General features: G+C 40.8%; 1 protein-coding gene across 1 annotated transcript in view; it reads right to left on the bottom strand.

Annotated features, from left to right (window-relative positions):
- Window positions 1–278: 278 nt before the first annotated feature.
- LOC111972869 (parathyroid hormone 2 receptor-like) overlaps window positions 279–20,638 on the bottom strand; it is a 114,023-nt gene continuing 93,663 nt past the window's right edge. The window contains exons 9-13 of the mRNA XM_070446252.1: window positions 17,185–17,251; window positions 13,556–13,650; window positions 11,677–11,815; window positions 2,743–2,784; window positions 279–2,509 (exon numbers count right to left, since the gene is read on the bottom strand). Coding sequence (XP_070302353.1) covers window positions 2,111–2,509; window positions 2,743–2,784; window positions 11,677–11,815; window positions 13,556–13,650; window positions 17,185–17,251 — 742 coding nt within the window. The 3' untranslated portion in view covers window positions 279–2,110. The remainder of the gene's footprint in view (window positions 2,510–2,742; window positions 2,785–11,676; window positions 11,816–13,555; window positions 13,651–17,184; window positions 17,252–20,638) is intronic.

Below are 20,638 nucleotides of genomic sequence, written 5' to 3'. Positions count from 1 at the left end.
CTTTATTGATGCATATAGGAATCAACCTTGGCTTGACTAAAATGACTTCCAGGAAATAGAATAGAATAACCTTGTCTGTACCAACATAGTAATAGAGGTTTGATTTGATGTGACCCTCGTCTGAAAGAATGATACTATAAATACACAATACAGACCTGAGGGAGAAAAAAAGAGCTGTTTACAATACACAGTGAATTTACCAATCTCTCAGTATGAGTGACAGTAATGTAAGTAACTCTAAAAGAAAGAAAGAGTCGAGAACAGGGAGCAGTGAAGTAACATTTATCACAAGTAAACAGAGAAGAGAACAACAAATATAACTGAGACATGACTGTAATCACTTAAGCCAACAACAAGCCAGACATTGAGAGAAATTAGCTTTTTTTAAAGGTATTTTTCTAGACTGGATAGAACTCAGCTTGACAAGGGGGAAAACAAAATACTGTTGGCATCCAGACATCTGTTAGTCAGTCAAATGTAATTTTGGATTAAAAAATCATGCTTTGCACAGACAGACACGATGCAGTCAGTTCCTCAAGCCCTTAGTACTGACTTTAGCCCTCACCTCCTCTAAAGGATGGAATGTCTGACAGTCAGCGACTGGGGAGTGCTTGGTAGAAAACTTGGATCCGTGGCTCAAAATCATATGGATAAAGCAATGAACATTCGTATTTTTTGCTTGAAAATGTCATCCATTGGCTACAAAAAGTCAGTCCATGATTTTGTACAAAGATGAGACATGTCTTTTCTTGTTTGTTGTCTTACCCCTCAACTGTGGCGTTTTTCTGTGTGTTTGAGTCTGTAGCCTGCATATAGGTCCACTGTATGTATCCGTATAGGCCTACTGTATGTATCTATATAGGCCTACTGTATCTATCTATATAGGCCTTCTATATGTATTCCTATAGGTCTACTGCATGTATCCATATAGGCCTACTGTATGTATCCATATAGGCACACTGTATGTATCCATATAGGCCTACTGTATGTATCCATATAGGCCTACTGCATGTATCCATATAGGCCTACTGTACAGTATGTATCCATAAAGGCCTACATTTCATATTACTCTGTATGTAGACGTTCGCGTTATACGCTAACCCATTCAATCCGACCAATACCCTACTTTGTTTTTGCCTTAAGTAACCATCTGTTTTATGTAACCATACCAAAAGTACTTTCCCAGATTTACATTTACTATGTTACGTCTAGTCTATGAGACCAGGCTGTCTCTAAGATGCTGAAATAAAGAAATCATATTACTCCTGTTCCTGAGTCAATTATTTGCTGTATCATTTTACTGCAAAAAATGCTTAATTCCGCAGGAGTTAATATTAAGGCTATGTGAGAGGTTATAGACCTACAGTCAGTGTCCAGATTTCTGTTTCCATTTAACCCATCTGAACAGTAGGCTACCATTCCCTTGACATGCCATAGGCCTATTTGAAGTTCCTGTCTTGTGACTGTTGAATTTGTATAGCTCCTCACAATCATCACACATGGTACTGCTACCATCCTCTTTAACCACTTCACCAAATCTTTCCCAAACACTATTTTTCTGGCCATCCCTTCTCTTTATTTTCAACTCTCCCCTTTGCAGCTTTTCTCTTATTGAATTAAACTCTGACATTGTCCTTATTGCCTCAGTGGATCGACGTTAACTTTCGTTTCCACTAACGTTTCCAAAAGTTTTTGGCGATTGGTGTGTAGGTTATTTGGCGCACCTACAGTTTAGGCTTAAGCACTAATTCCAGATAGCCTAAAATAATGAAAGAAAACCCTCAGTGTAGCCTATAGATATAAATTGCACAAGAATTATACATTTATGGATTTTTCAAGGTATTGTTTTCTCTTTATCCACACTTCATCCGCCCTTCATCCACACAATAATTAAGGACCCTAAACCCGCCCGCCTTGCGGATATAACCGTGGGGARTGCGGGTTATGATTCAACCCGCACAGCACTATTACGTTTGTATCTCTATGAATGTACATGCGTTTCCAAGTCTAGGGCCAGGAGTCTTTGATCCCTATCCCAAAGGCCTGGTGTTTTTCCCAGCCAAGATATATATTATTCATATTCAGGAAATCCTACCGTCTCTCCCCTTGTCTACAGTGTCTCCTCATCATCATCTGCAGTCATGCTACTATTGAGTACATGCAGCGTCTCCTTCAGAGAGATGTCATCCACCTGCTTGGCACTGTCCTCCTCTGGTTCCTCAGGGATGGAGGGGTGGAGGCTGTCTGGGTCTGAGTTACTAATGACGTAGCCAGGCAGGGTGGCATGGGTGCTGAGTGTAGGAGGTCCGTTGCTCCGGTAGACCCGGCTGGAGAAGAGGGTGGTGGATCGGGTGGCAGAGCCAATCCCGGCCAGCTGGGACTGGCTGATGGTGCTGTTGTTGAGCACTGTGAGCACCGAGCCGTAGCGGTACCTGCCACACACCACCGGACCCTTCCAGTCAAACGCCAGGTTCCAACGAGTCCACGTCTTTTTGATCTCTGTCTGGACCTTTTGGGGAGATGAGGAGAGGGTGAGGGGCAGAAAGAGGGTGTAGGTGGGTGGTTGGGGAGGAAGATGGGAAGAAATAGAGAGGAAAAGGGTTTGGGGGAATCTTAGCCCTTGTTTCTCATATGTCGAAAGAGCAGAGATCTAAGGAGCCGCTCTAGGGATGTTCTCAACCTAGAGATGTCTTGTGTTGAAGTTACACAACTTATACAGAGTGTAAAATCATCCTCACTCACCTCTCCATTGCAGTAGCAGTAGATGATGGATACAAAGAACCCCTGGAAGAGACAGAGGAGTGTGAGGTGAGAACCAATGTCATAAAGAAGATCAGTTTATTTCTGGGTTGCAGGGGCTTTGCAATTCAATGTTCATATTGTAAATCAAGTGTATAGCATTTGGGCTGCAGGTAACCTAGCAGTTAAGATCGTTGGGCCAGTAACCGAAAGGTCACTGGTTTGAATCTGAGCAGAATAGGTGAAAAAAATCTGTTGGTGTGCCCTTGAACAAGGCACTTACAGTAACCCTAATTGCTCTGGATAAGAGCATCTGCTGTAAATCGCAAAGCCTTTGTCAATCTGGTGACATGTACAGTGCCTACAGAAAGTATTCACACTCCTTGACTTTTTCCACATTTTGTTGTGTTACAGCTTGCATTTTAAATGGATTCACCTTTTTACTGCAGTGGGCTAAATCAGGGTCACACAGAGTGATTCTTGGTAGTCTTAAACAAATCTACTTTGAAACAAAAGTATATACCACACACACATATTTATGGGCTTAATAAAAAAAGTAAGATATAAAGTAAGATATAATTTTGAGTTTGCATCCCAATATATTAGACTTCATATACATCACAGAAGACTGAAATATAACAAAACCGTTTGTCTGATTTAAAAAATATATCTTTATTAATTATGAAATTATGAAAAGTATTAATAACACTCCACCCATGAGGCCAAAGATGGCGCTTTTGATCATCGACTGCAGGAAAGAAGAAGATGTAGATTTTGTCCCAATAACCCATAATGTCAAAGTAGAATTATGCTATAAGACATTTTTACAAATTAATAAAAAATGAAAAGCTAAAATGTCTTGCGTCAATAAGTACTCAACCCGTTTGTTATTACAAACCTAAATAACTCCAGGAGTAGAAAATTGCTTAATAAGTCAGATAAGTTGCATGGACTACTGTAACTCTGTGTGCAATAATGGTATTTAACATGATTTTTTAATGACTACCCAACGCATACAATTATCTGTAAGGTCCCTCAGTCGAGCACTGACTTTCAAGCACAGATTCAATGACATAGTTTGAGGTTTTCTAATGCCTCACGAAGGGCACCTACTGGGAGAATATAAAAAGCAGACATTGAATATCCCTTTGAGCATGGTGAAGTTATTAAATACACTTTGGTTGGTGTATCAATACACCCAGTCACTACAAAGACACATACAAATATTCCAAAACATGCATCCTGTTTGCAGGCACTAAAGTAATACTGCAAAAATAATGGCAAATAAATGTACATTTTTATCCTGAATACAAAGCATTAAGAGTGGGACAAATCCAACGCAGCACACCCAGTGCCTTTGGAAAGTATTCAGACCCATTTGCTTTTTCCAAAGTTTGTTACATTACAGCCTTATTGTAAAATGGATCTKAAAAATAATACATTCTCAGCAGTCTACACACAATACTCCATAATGACAAAGCGAAAACAGTTTTTTCAGAAAGTTTTGCAAATTTATAAATTTACAAAAACAGAAATACCTTATTTAAAAAACTATTCTGACCCTTTGCTATGAGACTCGAAATTGAGCTCAGGTGCAACCTGTTTCCACTGATCCTCCTTGAGATGTTTCTACAACTTGGAGTCCACCTGTGCTAAATGGTCAATTCAATTGATTGGACATGATTTGGAAAGGCACACACTGGTCTATACAAGGTTTCAAAATTAACAGTACATATCAGAGAAAAAAAACAAGCCTTGAGGTCGAAAGAATTGTCCGTAGAGTTCTGAGACAGGATTGTGTCGAGGCACAGACCTGGCGAAGGGTACCAAAACATTTCTGCAGCATTGACGGTCCCCAAGAACACAGTGGCCTCCATCATTCTTAAATGGAAGAKGTTTGGAACTACCGAGAGTTTTCCTAGAGTTAGCCACCCGGTCAAACTGAGAAGGGCCTTGGTCAGTGAGGTGACCAAGAACCCAATGGTCACTCTGATAGAGCTCTAGAGTTCCTCTGTGGCGATGGGATAACCTTCCAGACGAACAACCATCTCTGCAACACTCCACCAATCAGGCTTTTATGGGAGACTGGCCAGACGGAAGCCATGCCGCAGTAAAAGGCACTTGATAGCCCGCCAAACGGCACCTAAACACTCTCCGACAATGAGAAACAAGATTTTCTGGTCTGATGAAACRAAGATTGAACTCTTTGGCCTGAATGCCAAGCGTCATGTCTGGAGGAAACCTGGCACCATCCCTACGGTGAAGTATGGTGGTGGCAGCATCATGCTGTAGGGATGTTTTTCAGCGGCAGGAACTGGGAYCCTAGTCAGGATCGAGGYAAAGATGAACGGAGCKAAGTACAGAGAGATCRTAGATGAAAACCTGCTCAGGACCTCAGACTGGGGTGAAGGTTCACCTTCCAGCAGGACAACGACCCTAAGCACACAGCCAAGACAACGCAGGAGTGGCTTCGAGGCAAGTCTGTGAATGTCCTTGAGTGGTCCAGCCAGAGCCTGGACTTGAACCCGATCGAGGACCTAAGCCCTAGGACCATGCCTCAGGACTACCTGGCATGATGACTCCTTGCTGTCCCCAGTCCACCTGGCCGTGCTGCTGCTCCAGTTTCAACTGTTCTGCCTGCGGCTATGGAACCCTTACCTGTTCACCGGACGTGCTACCTGTCCCAGACCTGCTGTTTTCAACTCTCTAGAGACAGCAGGAGCAAATCTATGGCAAGACTTGAAAATGGCTGTCTAGCAATGATGACAGAGCTTGACTAATTTTAAAAAGAACAAATACAATCCTTGATTGTACAATATTTAAGAGCTGTAATCCCTGCCAAAGGTGATTTTAACATGTTTTGACTCAGGCGGTTGAATACTTATCTAATCAAACTATACTAGTGTTTTATTTTTCATTAATCGATTTTCACATTACAGAGTATTTTGTGTAGATTGTTGCCAAAGAATGACAATGTAATCCATTTTAATCCCACTTTGTAACACAACAAAATATGGAAAAGTCATGGGGAGAGAATACTTTCGAAAGGCACTGTATTCCAGGGGGGAAAAGTGCCCTTCTCCCCTGTATTCTCTCTCTATTCAACATAACACAGACTTCTGAAATGCCATAAGAATGCATGAGATGTTTTGATATGATTCATATGTTTATTTCAACCTTCATTTCTCAAATCATTATTTATAAGAATCATTATTTATAAGAATCCCTCTGCTATATCTCACAGCCCATTATATCTGTCCGTCTCTCTTTCAAATCTCCCTCTTTTCTCCACTCTTGCTTTCTTTGTGTAAGCAGCAGCACCCTTTTGCTCTCTGTTAAGGTTGCAGATCTATTGCAGTGGTTGGCTTTGCTGCAGACAGAGCTGAGGCAGGCATGTGACTTGCCTAGTAAGGAGAGAACACTAAACTTGCAAAGAACACGGTGTAATTTACACTCCTTTATCGCATCACCCATTGAGCTGATAAATAGAGAAACGGAATGATGAGTAAAACTAAAATATTGTCACACTGTTAGTTCTCTGCTGCCAATGACTGGAACGAACTGCAAAAGAGACTGTTACCTCCCTCACTAGCTTTAAGCACCAGCTGTCAGAGCAGCTCATAGATCTCTGCACCTGTACATWGCTCATCTYTAAATTAGCCCATCCAATCTACCTCATCCCCATACTGTATTTATTTATTTATCTTGCTCCTTTGCACCCCAGTATCTCTACTTGCACATACATCTTCTGCACATTCTACCATTCCAGTGTTTAATTGCTATATTGTAATTACTCCGCCACCATGGCTATTTATTGCCTTACCTCTCTCTCGTACCTCATTTGCACATGCTGTATATATATTTATCTACTGTATTATTGATTGTATGTTTGTTTATTCCATGTGTAACTCTGTGTTGTTGTATGTGTCGAACTGCTTTGCTTTATCTTGGCCAGGTCGCAGGTCGCAGTCGCAAATGAGAACTTGTTCTTATATTTCCCTCACCAACTTTAAACATCAGCTATCTGAGCAGCTAACCGATCGCTGCAGCTGTACATAGTCCATCTGTAAATAACCCACCCAATCTACCTACCTCATCCCCATACTGTTTTTATTTACTTTCTGCTCTTTTGCACATCAGTATCTCTACTTGCACATCATCATCTGCTCATTTATCACTCCAGTGTTAATCTTCTAAATTGTAATTACTTCGCTACCATGGCCTATTTATTGCCTACCTCCTCACGCCATTTGCACACACTGTATATAGACTTTCTTTTTTTCTATTGTGTTATTGAATGTATGCTTGTTTATTCCATGTGTAACTCTGTTGTTTGTGTCGCACTGCTTTGCTTTATCTTGGCCAGGTCGCAGTTGTAAATGAGAACTTGTTCTCAACTAGCTTACCTGGTTAAATAAAGGTGAAATTAAAATTAAAATAAATTTCTCATGTAAGTCACTCTGGATGAGGGTGTCTGCTAAATGACTAATGTTTTAATGTACGAAGGTTTCCACACTTCATATTGTGCTGTATGAAGAATAATGCCTCAGGGTAATACAGCTATGATGTATGTAGAAACCGGAATAATATAAATACCCTTTGCTAACTGGAGACAAGGGAAGGGAAAGATATTACAAAACACATCACAAACAAACGTGGAAACAAAAAACAATGGGTGGAAAGCTCTTATCTTCTGGGCAATTCCATAGAAAGACAACCAGACAAATAAGACAGTTCTGCATTGTGCGAGGAAAGCCACGCTTTGTAGTAAAATAAAGTGTTGTTCCTTTTGCCTGAAGAACTACTATTAAAGATATAACAAAGAGGCTAAGATGCAATGAGCAGCTTATGAGGATTAACCAGAGATTTCTAATAATGCAGCTTCCAAGCTGTCAGACGTATCATTGCTCGTTAAAACAACAGTTTGGTGTCTCTATAATGAGCCACTTAAATCATTCAATTCAAAAGCATAAAAGTATGTTTTGAAGCTGAAATATTTTATTAGTAGAATGAGATGAAAACGCTTGGTGGTGAGCCACTACTGAGGGGTCATACACACTATTACACTGTCTGGCACAGCTGTGATAAACTGACTGAAAACAGAAGGCTCATGTCTGACAGAGTAAAGCTGATCCGAGTGAATTTACCAAGAAGGCATTGAATGTTTCTGAGTGGCCTAGTTACAGGTTTGACTTAAATTGGCTTAAATCTATGGCAAGACTTGAAAATGGCTGTCTAGCAATGATCAACAAGTAACTTGACAGAGCTTGAATATTTTTTTAAAGAATAATGGGCAAATATTGTACAATCCAGGTTTATAAAGTTCTTAGAGACTTACCCAGAAAGATTCCGAGCTGTAATGCCTGCCAAAGGTGATTTTAATAAGGGGATGGGGTGTCCCTGTACTGGGATGGTTGAGCTAACGTGCACTAATGTGATTAGCATGACAGTTGTAAGTAACAGCAAACTTTCCAGGACATAGACATGTCTTATATGGGCAGAAAGCTTAAATTATTGTTAATCTAACTGCACTGTCCAACAAACAGTAGCTATTACAGTGAAACAATACCATGCTATTGTTTGAGGAGAGTGCACAGCTATGTACTTGAAAATGTATCAATTGACCAATTGGGCACATTTGGGCAGACTTGATTCAACATTTTGAACAGTAATACAATGGTTCATTGGATCAGTCTAAAACTTTGCACATACACTGCTGCCGTCTAGTGGCCACAATCTAAATTGCTTCTAGACTCCTAAGTGATATAATGGCCTTTCCCTTGCATTTCAAAGATGATCGAACCAAAAATAAAATAAAAAATGCATGTTTTTTTTCTTTCTATTACCTTTATCAGATCTAATGAGTTATATTCTCCAACATGAATTTCACATTTCCACAAACTTCAATGTGCTTCCTTTCAAATGGTATCAAGAATATGCATATCTTGAGTCCTGAGCTACAAGCAGTTAGATTTGGGTATGTCATTTTAGGCCAAAATTGAGGGTTCGATCCTTCCACCAATCAGGCCTTTATGGTAGAGTGGCCAGGCGGAAGCCAATCCTCAGTAAAAGGCACATGAAAGCCTGCTTGGAGTTAGACAAAAGGCACCTAAAGACTCTCTGACAATGAGAAACAAGATTTTATGGCCCGCTTTTTCAGCAGCAGGAACTGGGAGACTAGTCAGAATCGAGGGAAAGATGAACGTAGCAAAGTAGAGAGAGAACCTAGATGAAAASCTGCCCCAGAGCGCTCAGAACCTCAGACTGGGGCGAAGGTTCACCTTCCAACAGGACATTACCCTAAGCACACAGCCAAGACACCGGAGAAGTGGCTTCGGAACAAGTCTCTGAATGCCCTTGAGTGGTCCAGCRAAAGCCTGGACTTGAACCCGATCAAACATCTCTGGAGAGACTTGAAAATAGTTGTGCAGCGATGCTCCCCATCCAACCTGACAGAGCTTGAGAGGATCTGCAGAGAAGAATGGGAGAAACTCTCCAAATAAAGATGTGCCAAGCTTATAGCATCATACCCAAGAAGACGTGATGCTCTGATTGCTGCCAAAGGTGCCTCAACAAAGTACTGAGTAAAGGGTCTGAATACTTATGTAAATGTGATATTTCTGTTTTTAATTTCTAAAAACCTGTTTTTGCTTTGTCATTAGGTGGTATTGTGTGTAGATTGATGAGAAGAAAAACTGATTTAATACATTTTACGATATGACTGTAACGTAACAAAATGTCGGAAAAGTCAAGGGGTCTGAATACTTTCCGAAGGCACTGTAACTGAGTACCACTCTTCATACTTTCAATCATGGTGGTGGCTGCATCATGTTATAGGTATGCTTGTCATTGGGACTAGAGTTTTTTAGGATAAAAAGAAAAGGAGCTAAGCACAGGAAAAGTCCTAGAGGGAAACCTGATTCAGTTTGCTTTCCAACAGACATTGGGAGACACATCCTCCTTTCAGCAGGACAATAACCTAAACCGCCAGGCCAAATATACAAATATACAGTTACTTACCAAGACGGCATTGAATGTTCCTGAGTGGCCTAGTTACAGTTTTGACTTAAATCGGCTTGAAAATCTATGGCAAGACCTGAAAATGGCTGTCTAGCAATGATCAACAAGTAACTTGACAGAACTTGAAGAATTTAAAAAGAAACAAATGGGCAAATATTGTACAATCCAGGTTTACAACGTTCTTAGAGACTTACCCAGAAAGATTAAGAGCTGCAATCACTGCGAAAGGCGATTTTAACATGTTTTAACTCAGGCGGTTGAATACTTATCTAATCAAACTATATTAGTGTTTTATTAATCAATTTTCACATTAGAGTATTTTGTGTAGATTGTTGCCAAAAAAGTACAATTAAATCCATTTAATCCCACTTTGTAACACAACAAAATATGGAAAAGTCATGGGGTGTGAATACTTTCGAAAGGCACTGTATTCCAGGGGGGYAAAGTGCCCTTCTCCCCTTWATWCTCRCTCTATTCAACATAACACAGACTTCTGAAATGCCATAAGAATGCATGAGATGTTTTGATATGATTCATATGTCTATTCATATGCCATATGACAGACAGAATGAAGCTGATCCGAGTGAACCTGATCTGTCACTAGCACTTGGTCCGGAGAAGGACCTTCCCTGTCTTTATTGGCCTCAGCTAGACTCGGCTAGACAGGCAGATGAAGATAAAGTAGCAGGAGGGAAGGAAATCTCCCCACCTGCCTGAGGATCAGGCTCTCAACTGTAGTAGACCCTGTCAAACCGCACCAGTCTGAGTGACTTCAACGGAGCGAATGATGCGTAGCGAATGCTACACAGCAAAGTAGCTTTCACTGGTTCAGGTCAAACTCCTGTTCCAACTTATTTTCATGGGATACAACTTTAAAGCTTTCTTTAAAAATTGGATCCTACTTTATTTAATTGGATACTGTTATATCAGCTTTCGTAGCTACATGTACATTCAACCTTGAGGACCGGTTCTATTGTAGCTATTCAAAAGGAATTATTTCGTACAGAATGTGATTATAGGTGCCAAAAGAGGGTGGGACCCATATGTTATTGACACCACATTTTGGCCATTCTCATCCAGAGTGACTAACAGTTCATAATTGCATAATTGTTCATACTTTTGTGTATTGGTCCCCTGTGGGAATAGAARCCATAACRCTAGCGTTGCAAGRGCCATATTCTACCCAACCGAGCCACACAGGACTTATCATATGATTCAGAGKCCATTATTAGCATTACTGTAAGTGTTGCTACTAGAGTGCACTAAAGCAACCTCTATCTTATCAGTCCTAGTAGATTGGCCTTTCTTTAGGGAGAGGAATGCATGACTAGAATAGAGTAAGAGTAATCTTTCACTATCACCTCAGTAGGAGTATCTCTAGTAGAAACACATTTTCCTCGTTTTCCCCCAGGTACTGCATAATTTCTCATACAGGTCTAGACAGTGAGGGCCAGGGAGAGCCAAGGACAAAGATGATAATATAGAAAGTACAGTAGCAATCAGTTGTATTGATCCTCTCCCAATGCTTCTGGCAGAGTTTTGAATCGATTAAGTGTCACCGACCTGTGGTGATAGATAAAAGTAGGGTTGAAGAAGCTAAATCATAATTTCATTGCCTGATTATTTGTGATMAATGTTGGTGGGACTTGGCCACAAACAGCCTCACTTCCCTCAGGTGAGAAATTATGTTMACAAAGTTCAAGGAGTGTTGAAAGTAAAGTTCTCCCTGAAGTTATTGAAGTCTCCCTGAAGTTGAAAAAAATGTCTTCAACAATATAAGTGTAATACACAAAAAACAAAGTAAAAGTATGCAAGCTTGATAAACCTGAGGGTTGTGTAGCAAATACATGTTTTGCCTCATATCATACATGGCAAGTAACAAATGTAACAAATGACWAATTTTCAAAAGATAGTTACCTGGAAGGAGTTGAAGAAGAGCTCGAAGTACATTCTGACCTCCCAGCTGAGGCCKTGGAAGGTGTGAGGCATCCCCACAAACACAATGTAGTGGACCCCAAACACCAGCACCAGCACTAGGGTGGACTTAGCCAGCTTCCTGTGGGTACAGACAAAAACAGAGGTTTGGAGGGGATAAGTTTGAGCAAGACAAGACGAGATGTAGAATTGCTGAATCTTTATCTCATWATAGGTCATTATTTGGGATGGAAGGTGATCAGTAATCGTGCGCAGTCCAACTCCAATGCAGTTGTTTTTCTCACAAAAACCAAGGCTGAACATCACCATTCTTTACATCACAGTGGATTCAGTCATGACATCGACACTCACCAACAACTCCCTGTTTAATAATGAACAGTGTTTCAAGTTTCACAGATGGCCATTAGTCATTTCACATTTGCTGCCTTCTGATCTCCTCTCCAGAGGGGTCTCTGGTGGTTCTTCCCCTCAGATCTGATCTGCATTAGTTATCTATCCAACCAATCTCCTGATCCATCAGTGAAAATGCCAATAAGCAACAAAATCTACCGGTAATTATAAAGCATTTTTAAATGGCATGTAGGCCGACGTTCCGAACGGAGAATGATGTAAATGGGGTGTAAATGGCACATTTAGTTCAGTGCCTCGTATCAACCGCCATCATCAGTCATGCTACAGTTCAGTGAACACATGACTGACTCCCACAGCAGGGTTGACAGTCTCCAGCAGAGTGATGTTATCTGCGTGTGTGTGTGTTGTGCCTGTGCATGTGTGTAAACGTGCGTGTGTGTGCCTGTGCGCTCCTGTGTGTGTGTACGTCGGCGTCAATGCCTGTGTGTGTGTGTGCAAACATGAGATATCCCTGGCATCATGTCAGCTGTTAACCGGCCACCTGGTGCCCAGCACTGCACTGTGGTACGCTGCTCAGCAGGGGAGGAGAGGCAGAACCAATTGATCACTGACTATTATTTAGCCTAGCAGTGACGTGGGYTTTGGCCCAACTGCGACCCTGGTGGAAACACTCTGGATCAGTCCCAAATGCCATCCTCTTCCCATTATAGTTCACTACTTTTGACCAGAGCCTTATGGGCRCTTGGCCACAAGTGGTTGAGTATATAGGGAATACTACAGTGCCATTTGAGATGCACCCTCTGAATGAACCCCTGAATAACTGTTACCTCCCCAACACACAGCCCTATCATTACAGCGGCTTTCAACATCCACTGTGGATGTTGTTTTTTACCATCATGGGTAATAACTACAAGGCTGATGAGTACATTTTCTAAATGRAAGGATATAGTTAGTACTGAGTATAGGAATTCAACGTCCAAATATTATATGGATGAATATGGATAAAATCATAAGGCTTTGGGCCAGGGGCAGACTTTCTCAAAGCATAATGTTCAATTAAGCTTAATTGGTTTTGGTCAAATACACACTGGTACCATACGTTCCCTGAGGCCTGAACAGAACATGAATTGTAAACTAGAGGCAAGACATTTTACACCCTAGACAAAATGTACARCTATCAAGTTATTTTCAAAAGGAAACATGAAAGGAATGCAGAGCAGTGTGAATAGCATATTTCATCTCAAATGTGCAACTSTACAGCCTAAAACACATTGTGCATTTAGAAATAATTCAAGGTAGAATGCCTTCTCTACAGTTGACTTTCATTGTGAAATTKAATTTCACATTTGAATCCATAGAGATTCAAATAACTAGTAGGTCCTTACAGACATCTTACAGAAATATTTGCACTAACTAAATCGCTCTGGATAAGAGTGTCTGCTAAATGACTGCTAAATGAAAATGTAAATGTAAATCTTTGCCAATGTCACTGTGACATTGATCTACCCACCTGTACTGTTTTCTTGTGTCGTATCTCCCTGCATTGGTCTCCCTGATCTTTGTCGCCAGCACTCGCACAATGTTCACAAAAAGGATAAAGTTGAGCTGAAAAGACAATTGGAAAAAGTTCTAATTAGCCGAGCCAGAGATACTAGACACTTCATTGCAGAGAGTACAACTCCTCTGCTTGAAACTAATTGCCTCACTTCTTTAATCTCGTCTCAATTCCCTGCATTCTTGAGCTCTATCTGAAAAGCCTATTTTCTTAGCACTTAATATCTCTTCATAATCCCATTATAGAGAAAATGGGTTTAACAGTCAGGAGGCAGTTGTTAGATTAGACCATACAGTGGCTGCACTGAAAACACAGGTTCTATCTACAATGTTAATGTACAGTGCAGTACCTTCGGAAAGTATTCAGTCCCCTTGACTTTTTCACGTTACAACCTTATTATAAAATGTATTAAATCGTTTGTTTTTTTCCTCATCATTGCGCACACAATACCCCATAATGATAAAGTAAAAAACAGGTTTTTAGAAATGTTTGCAAATGTATGAATTTTGTGTGCCATTCCAAATCATGTCCAATTAATTGAATTTACCACAAGTGGACTACAATAAAGTTGTAGAAACATCTCAAGGATGATCAATGGAAACAGGATGCACCTGAGCTCACTTCAAGTCTCATAGCCAAAGGTCTGGATACTTATGTAAATAAGGTATTTCTGTTTAGTTTTTTGTATACATTTGCAAAAATGTCTAAAAAACAGTTTTTTGTTTTGTCATTATAGGGTACTGTGTGTAGATTGATGATAAATTTAAAAAATAATAATAATAATTGTAGAACAAGGCTGAAACGTAACAAAATATGGAAAAAGTCAAGAGGTCTGAATAAACTTCCGAAGGCACTGTATATCATTACATAAAGCAATTCAGCACAAGTACGAGTYTGAGTTATAGAACTCCAAATCTAATATAAGGGAGACTATAGGCTTTGTAATGGGCTTCAAGGAGTGTTCCGAGTGTTGAGGCAGCATTCAATTCCAAACTCAGAAATATACCTGACTCATAAACAGAATCAGGTCATTGTTCCATTTATGATGAATGATCGTTTCTCTCTGAGGAAAACCTCTCAGTGACTGGTGAGAACAGTATTAAGAAAAMTATTACTTTGGACATGTGTGGCAATCAGTTGAATGCCTTTGCCATAATAGAATGAAATAATTGGAAAATGCAAATTGTCGTTTATGTATTTAGGCATTTCGTTCTGAGAGGGCTTTTGSATTGGGGTTCCTAATGAAACTGAACATCCATTAAACACCATTCTATCACTTTGCATGAGAAAACTCATGGCAATATGAATACAAAATACATTCAACAGTAGTCTCATTTTAGAGTGATTGGTTATTGTGCCATCCATTGCAGTGGGAACAGACTGCAATGGATGGAATTTTAATTTGATCATCTCAACCATCTTGGTGAGACTGTTGGGCTTAATTTGTTTCACCATTCATGTAGCGTGTATATGTGACTAATGACWTCTGATTAAAAAACTCTATGATAAGCTATATGACCGGCCTTTGACAGCCCATTCTCACCATATGAGTGAGAATGTTTTCCAAATCCCATACTGGAGAGCTAGCCAGCCCTGAACTAACACACTTTCATTCAAATATTCTACTTCTCTAACTATTTAACTAAAAAGTATTCTCCCTGGACCATAATTAAATGACGAGTAGCAGGGCTGGATGGAAAGCCTTCAGAACCAGATCCAGTATATTCTCAGAACAGATATAATCTTTTCAGACAACCAATCTCAACCTCAGTTCATTCCTTCCAGCCAGATTCTTTGATTACGTCCCAAATGGCACCCTATTTATTTTATAGTGCACTACTTTTGACCAGGTAAAAAGGGAACAGGGTGCCATTTGGGATTTAACCTTGATCTCTTATTCATTCCACCTTACTTATAGATTCAGATCACCCTCCTCAGATCCCAATCACTTAATACTCCTTCATTTCAAATCAGTGTAATTGTATACATTCCCTCCAGTCTCAGACCCAAAGGGAACAGAGACTGAGACCAAAGCTGCTTACCAGCAGGGAGGATGGGAGAATAACTGATTAAAACAGCCGGCCACGAGGCAAAATTAATTTTAATGTAAGATTTAACAACGCACCTGCTTTAGAATACATAGTCTGGCAGATCGAGTAAGTGAAACGTGAACAGAAACAACATCAGGATTTAAATTATGTACAGTATGTTATTAATCCTACATCAGGCATTGTGAACTCCCATCGCAAAGGTTTACACTTCAAAGTCAGTCAGACAGTCAGTGGAGTGGAAGCTGCAACTGGCAAATTGGCTCTTATGATAAGATACTGTAAGTGTGCCTCCAAAGGAGTTACTATTGCTCACATCGCAGTCTGCATAAAAATGATTTCCCAGAGCTAACACAGAGATGGCGGGGCAATGGGGGGCAGAGTTGAATGTTTAAACTCCATCAAAATCAATCATATTTTGCCAGAGTGCAATTTTCTTCCAGTTAAAGATTCTCAAAATTCTCTAGCTGGCTTCATTCATGCGAGAGACCCCGATAGACAGTGTAAGAAGCAGACATCATCACACTGTGTCTGTTTCTTCAGCTTCTGAAACAACTTAGCTTGGTGATGGGTCTCAGCAGGCAGGTCTGTGTGTCTAATCTTTAAAGCTCCCGATAACCCACACACTGACAAAAAAGTAGGTCGTCTGAACTAAATAAATACTGAGGCTGTAAACATACTGTATATACTTCATTGGTTGTCTATATTTTCTCCCAAGGATTTGTGTGCACTGTGGTCGTAATTATAAAGTAAGAACAACTCTATAACAAAGGTTTGAACCAATCAGTGAATCAAATTACACAACAAGTCTTACGAAACATCATAATCATTATGTGTATATTATATACTCATGCCTACGATAGACCTAAAGCCCCATTATATTCTGGGACTTCGAATGATCTCTCGCTATCCTCCTATCTCCATTTCCTGCCTCTCTGGCCTCTGTCCTGTAGTGTTCGCAATTGTAACATCATGGTCACCAAGGCCATGAGACTTCTGAACTCATGTTGTCCCTGTCTGACATTCATTAGATGCTGCTCAGCTCATTGTATGGATCTACATATTAGTGACAATGTTGTTGTTATTTTTCTGGGACTGATATTTATTAGACATTCGATTCCAACTGTCAGGGAAAGGAGATGTATTTTTATAGTTCATTGTGGGTGTTAACTGCTGAATAATTGGTGGGATCGTCAGATAAGCACATGCACACACGTATGCATGCACAAACGTACGCCCACACATACCCACACGTAAACAGACGCACGCATGCACACGGTCTCACCTACGCATGCGCGCGCGCGCGCGCACGCACACGCGCACACGAGAGAGAAAGAGCAATTATCATGTGAACTGAGTTTGCCTTTCCTGCTCTCATATCAGTCTGTGTCCCTGCCACAGGGGTGTGTTATGAAACAGAGAGAAAAGTTAGGGGGAATAGTTMATCTATTTTCCTGAGGAAGCGTGTCATCCTTAAGCTGCACCAACCCTGAGACGGAGATTGCAGGCAAAAAGCAAAGCATTTCTCTGACTTACTCCGATGGCTGTCAGAATGGGAACCTGGTATATCCACTTAATGTTCCCAGCACTTAACTCCCAGCACCTAGAAAATAGGAGAGTAAAATAGATGGTTAAAAAAGTCAAACAATGAGGATAAAGTTAGAGGGAGTGAAGGAATACATATGGGGTGATCAAAACAAAGAAACAAAAAGAGAAGTGAAGGGATAGAGAGAGCGAAAGAGGTGAAGAGAGAGAGAGAGATGCAGTGAGCTGGAGAAAGAGGAGAACTGCACTTAACATTCCTGTGGTAGGATAATGAACTCCATTAAGAGACTCCTCCATATTCATTACAGTGACAGACAGGGCAGTTAAAGAGAGCTCCATTGAGTTCCATCAGGGCCAATGCAAAGGCTATGGCTGCCTACCCATTCAATGTGAGAATGTGTTTAGCTTATTCTGTCAAAAAGGTTTGTTTACCCGCTATTTGAGCACACTTAATCCGGTTAGGGGTGTTTACTTCATGAATCGCAGAACGACAAGCTCTGAAAATAAAACACCCATCCAAAGTGGAGTCATGCTGAGAACCAAGGGAGATTCTAGGTAGACATTCTGCTAACATGATTTGGAAGGTTTTTGGTCACACATTAGATAGGAAGCTGTTTGAAAAAGTCTGCAAAAGTCTTATTTTCACTCCAAAAATGTGCCACATTTAGGTATGATAGCTAGCCATAATTGGAATTTGTAGGCAATTTGAGGTATTCAACCTTGCAGTTGTGTTTTTTCTGCACTGAGCAGCAGTGTGTCTCAAACGGACAGAGTTGACACTTGATTTAAAACTAGGCAGTCCCATTTCAAACTGACAGTGAAGCTGGCTGCAAGTAATCCATGACAGAAAAATCCTTAAAGATGGAATCCGCAGTAGGGGGAAACAGCGCCACTGGCCGCCCCAACACATACAATGATGTTCGAGGGGGTTAACAGCGTTTGTTGTTTGCAGTAACTTCTTTGTTGTTGTAATATTGKAAACAGATGTCGCTGTTCCACCATTAAGGATTCTATCTTTTATGTATTTTTAACTATGATGCTACATCTGAAAAGTTGTGTATTAAGTACATCATCTATAAACAAACCAAGAACACAGAAATTAAAATGATCCATTTACACAGCCTTGTTCAAAAGCTGGCTCTTTTTCAAAATGATTGCCCTTTCTACAAAAGCTTACTCTCTTTAAGGCAGCTTGAGAGAGAGAGAGAGAGAGAGAGAGAGAGAGAGAGAGGTGGGAGAGAGAGAGAGCTGATAGCCCAGGGTGTCATTTAGGTTTAAATAAATATAAAGCAAGCACTTTCAGATTTCCTCAGCCAATATTTGCGGCAGGCCGCTAATTCCCCGCTCCGGTCCTTAATTAAGGAAGGTGTTAAGTAACAGCAGGGAAAAATTAATTTCCATGACTAATAGACAAGCAGAATAGGATTCATATTCCTTTTGGGACATTTATGTAAGCTTGTGTGATGATAACTGCCTTGACACTGTAGGGCACAAACCAACTATTTTGTTTAGCTAATTGGCTACAGGTAAACTGTGTGACCCTTAAAAGGGGGCTTAGACCCCTCAGTTGAAACTTTTCCAACTAGTTTTATGTTCCTACATGTTATTTAGCAGATGCTCTTATCTAGAGCGACTTACAGGATCAATTAGGGTTAACTGCCTTGCTCAAGGGCACATCGACAGAGCACACACACCTTGTTGGCTCGGGGATTTAAACCGGCAATGTTTCAGTTACTGGCCCAATGCTCTAACCACGAGGCTACTTGTCGCCCTGGCGTGAAATCCGTATCTCCACTGCGTTGTATCAGCACCATGGACAGAGTGTGGAGTGTGTGTGTGCATGTGGGTGTGTATGGGGGCTGGGTGGTTAGGTATGACTTCTTTTGGTTTTCATAAAAAGTGAGAAAAACACTGGTAGGCTATGTGAATAACGTGATATAATGCATCCGCCTGTAATTATCTTGCTTTAAAACGCATTAGCTCTATGCACCTACAGCACCCGATGTCACATGAAGGCCAAAAAGATCATCAAGGACATCAACCACCCGAGCCACGGCCTGTTCACCCCGCTACCATCCAGATTGCAAGGTCAGTACAGGTGGTCAAAGCTGGGACCGAGAGACTGAAAAACAGCTTCTATCTCAATGAGACTGTTAAATAGCCATCACTAGCCGGCAACCATTTGGTTACTCAACCCTGCACCTTAGAGGTTGCTGCCCTATATACATAGACATGGAATCACTGGTCACTAGTTACTTCAATAATGTTTACATGCTGCTTTACTCATTCCACTCRGACATTGCTCGTCTTAATATTTATATATTTCTTAATTCCATTATTTTACTTTTAGATTTGTGTGTATTGTTGTGAATTGTTAGATACTACTGCACTGTTGGAGCTAGAAACACAAGCACTTCGCTACACCCACACCATCTGCTAAATATGTGTATGTGACCAATAAAATTAGATTTGATTTGATTTGATAGCGATGAACAGCAGTAGCAGCATCAAACCACCAAAGCCGCTGCCAAGCCCAGCAGCGATGAAGCTGTTGAGCTCCAGCTAGCTCTGCGTACCACCCCCCATTATCCTGGCGCTGCCAGGATAATGGCTCCACAGCCCCCTCCACCTCCAACCGTTCCTGACGATCTTGGAACAGAGGAGAATCCTACCCTAGCTGCATGTTTTCTGTCTAAAAACATTTATTAGCAACTGATTCATAGGAAGAGAGTGGCTGGAATACTCGCTTTTTGCAGATGCAGCACTTTGTTTCCCATGTCGAAAGTTCTGTATTGGGTCCAATGCTAACACAGACAAGGCCTTCACCCAAGCTGGGAATTCTAACTGGAAGCATGCTATTCATAGTACCAAAGGATTCGCTAGGCACGAATAAAGCCAGGAGCATTTGAAATGCACTGCACTATTGAAAGAAAAACAAGTTCAAAGTGCTATGGGAACTGAGGTATCGACACTTGTTAAGGTTTGGGCAACTGGCAAGAAATTGCATGCATTTGTCGGCGATTGTGGACATTATTGAGTTCCTTGTTTTAAACCAGCAACCAATGAGGGGGACATTGGACGTGATAGAGTCCAGAGGGGAGGCGGACAGGGAACTTTCTATGTCTACGATAGAATATACACTCAGAAAAGACAAGGCACTTGCCAGGAACCATACCCTACAGTACAATGCCACATTCAGGTCACACGATATTGAGAATGAAATCATAGGGTTACSGAGTGAGATAGTTAAATAAATCTGAGAATTTTAGTACACACTGAAGATAGACAGGACCAAGGATCCTACTGGATGGGAAAATATATTGTACAGTTATGAATATAACTACTATTCCCTGAAGGAGGGAACAAGYTATACCATACTATGGGGAGTCAATGACCAATCATATTCTCCTGAAAACTAAACTCGCCCAACGGGCCAATGAATGCC

Source organism: Salvelinus sp. IW2-2015, linkage group LG2, assembly GCF_002910315.2.
Source record: "Salvelinus sp. IW2-2015 linkage group LG2, ASM291031v2, whole genome shotgun sequence".
NCBI classification, from domain to species: Eukaryota; Metazoa; Chordata; class Actinopteri; order Salmoniformes; family Salmonidae; genus Salvelinus; species Salvelinus sp. IW2-2015.
Note: the sequence above shows the minus strand (reverse complement) of the source record. Positions and strands in the feature narration are given on the sequence as shown.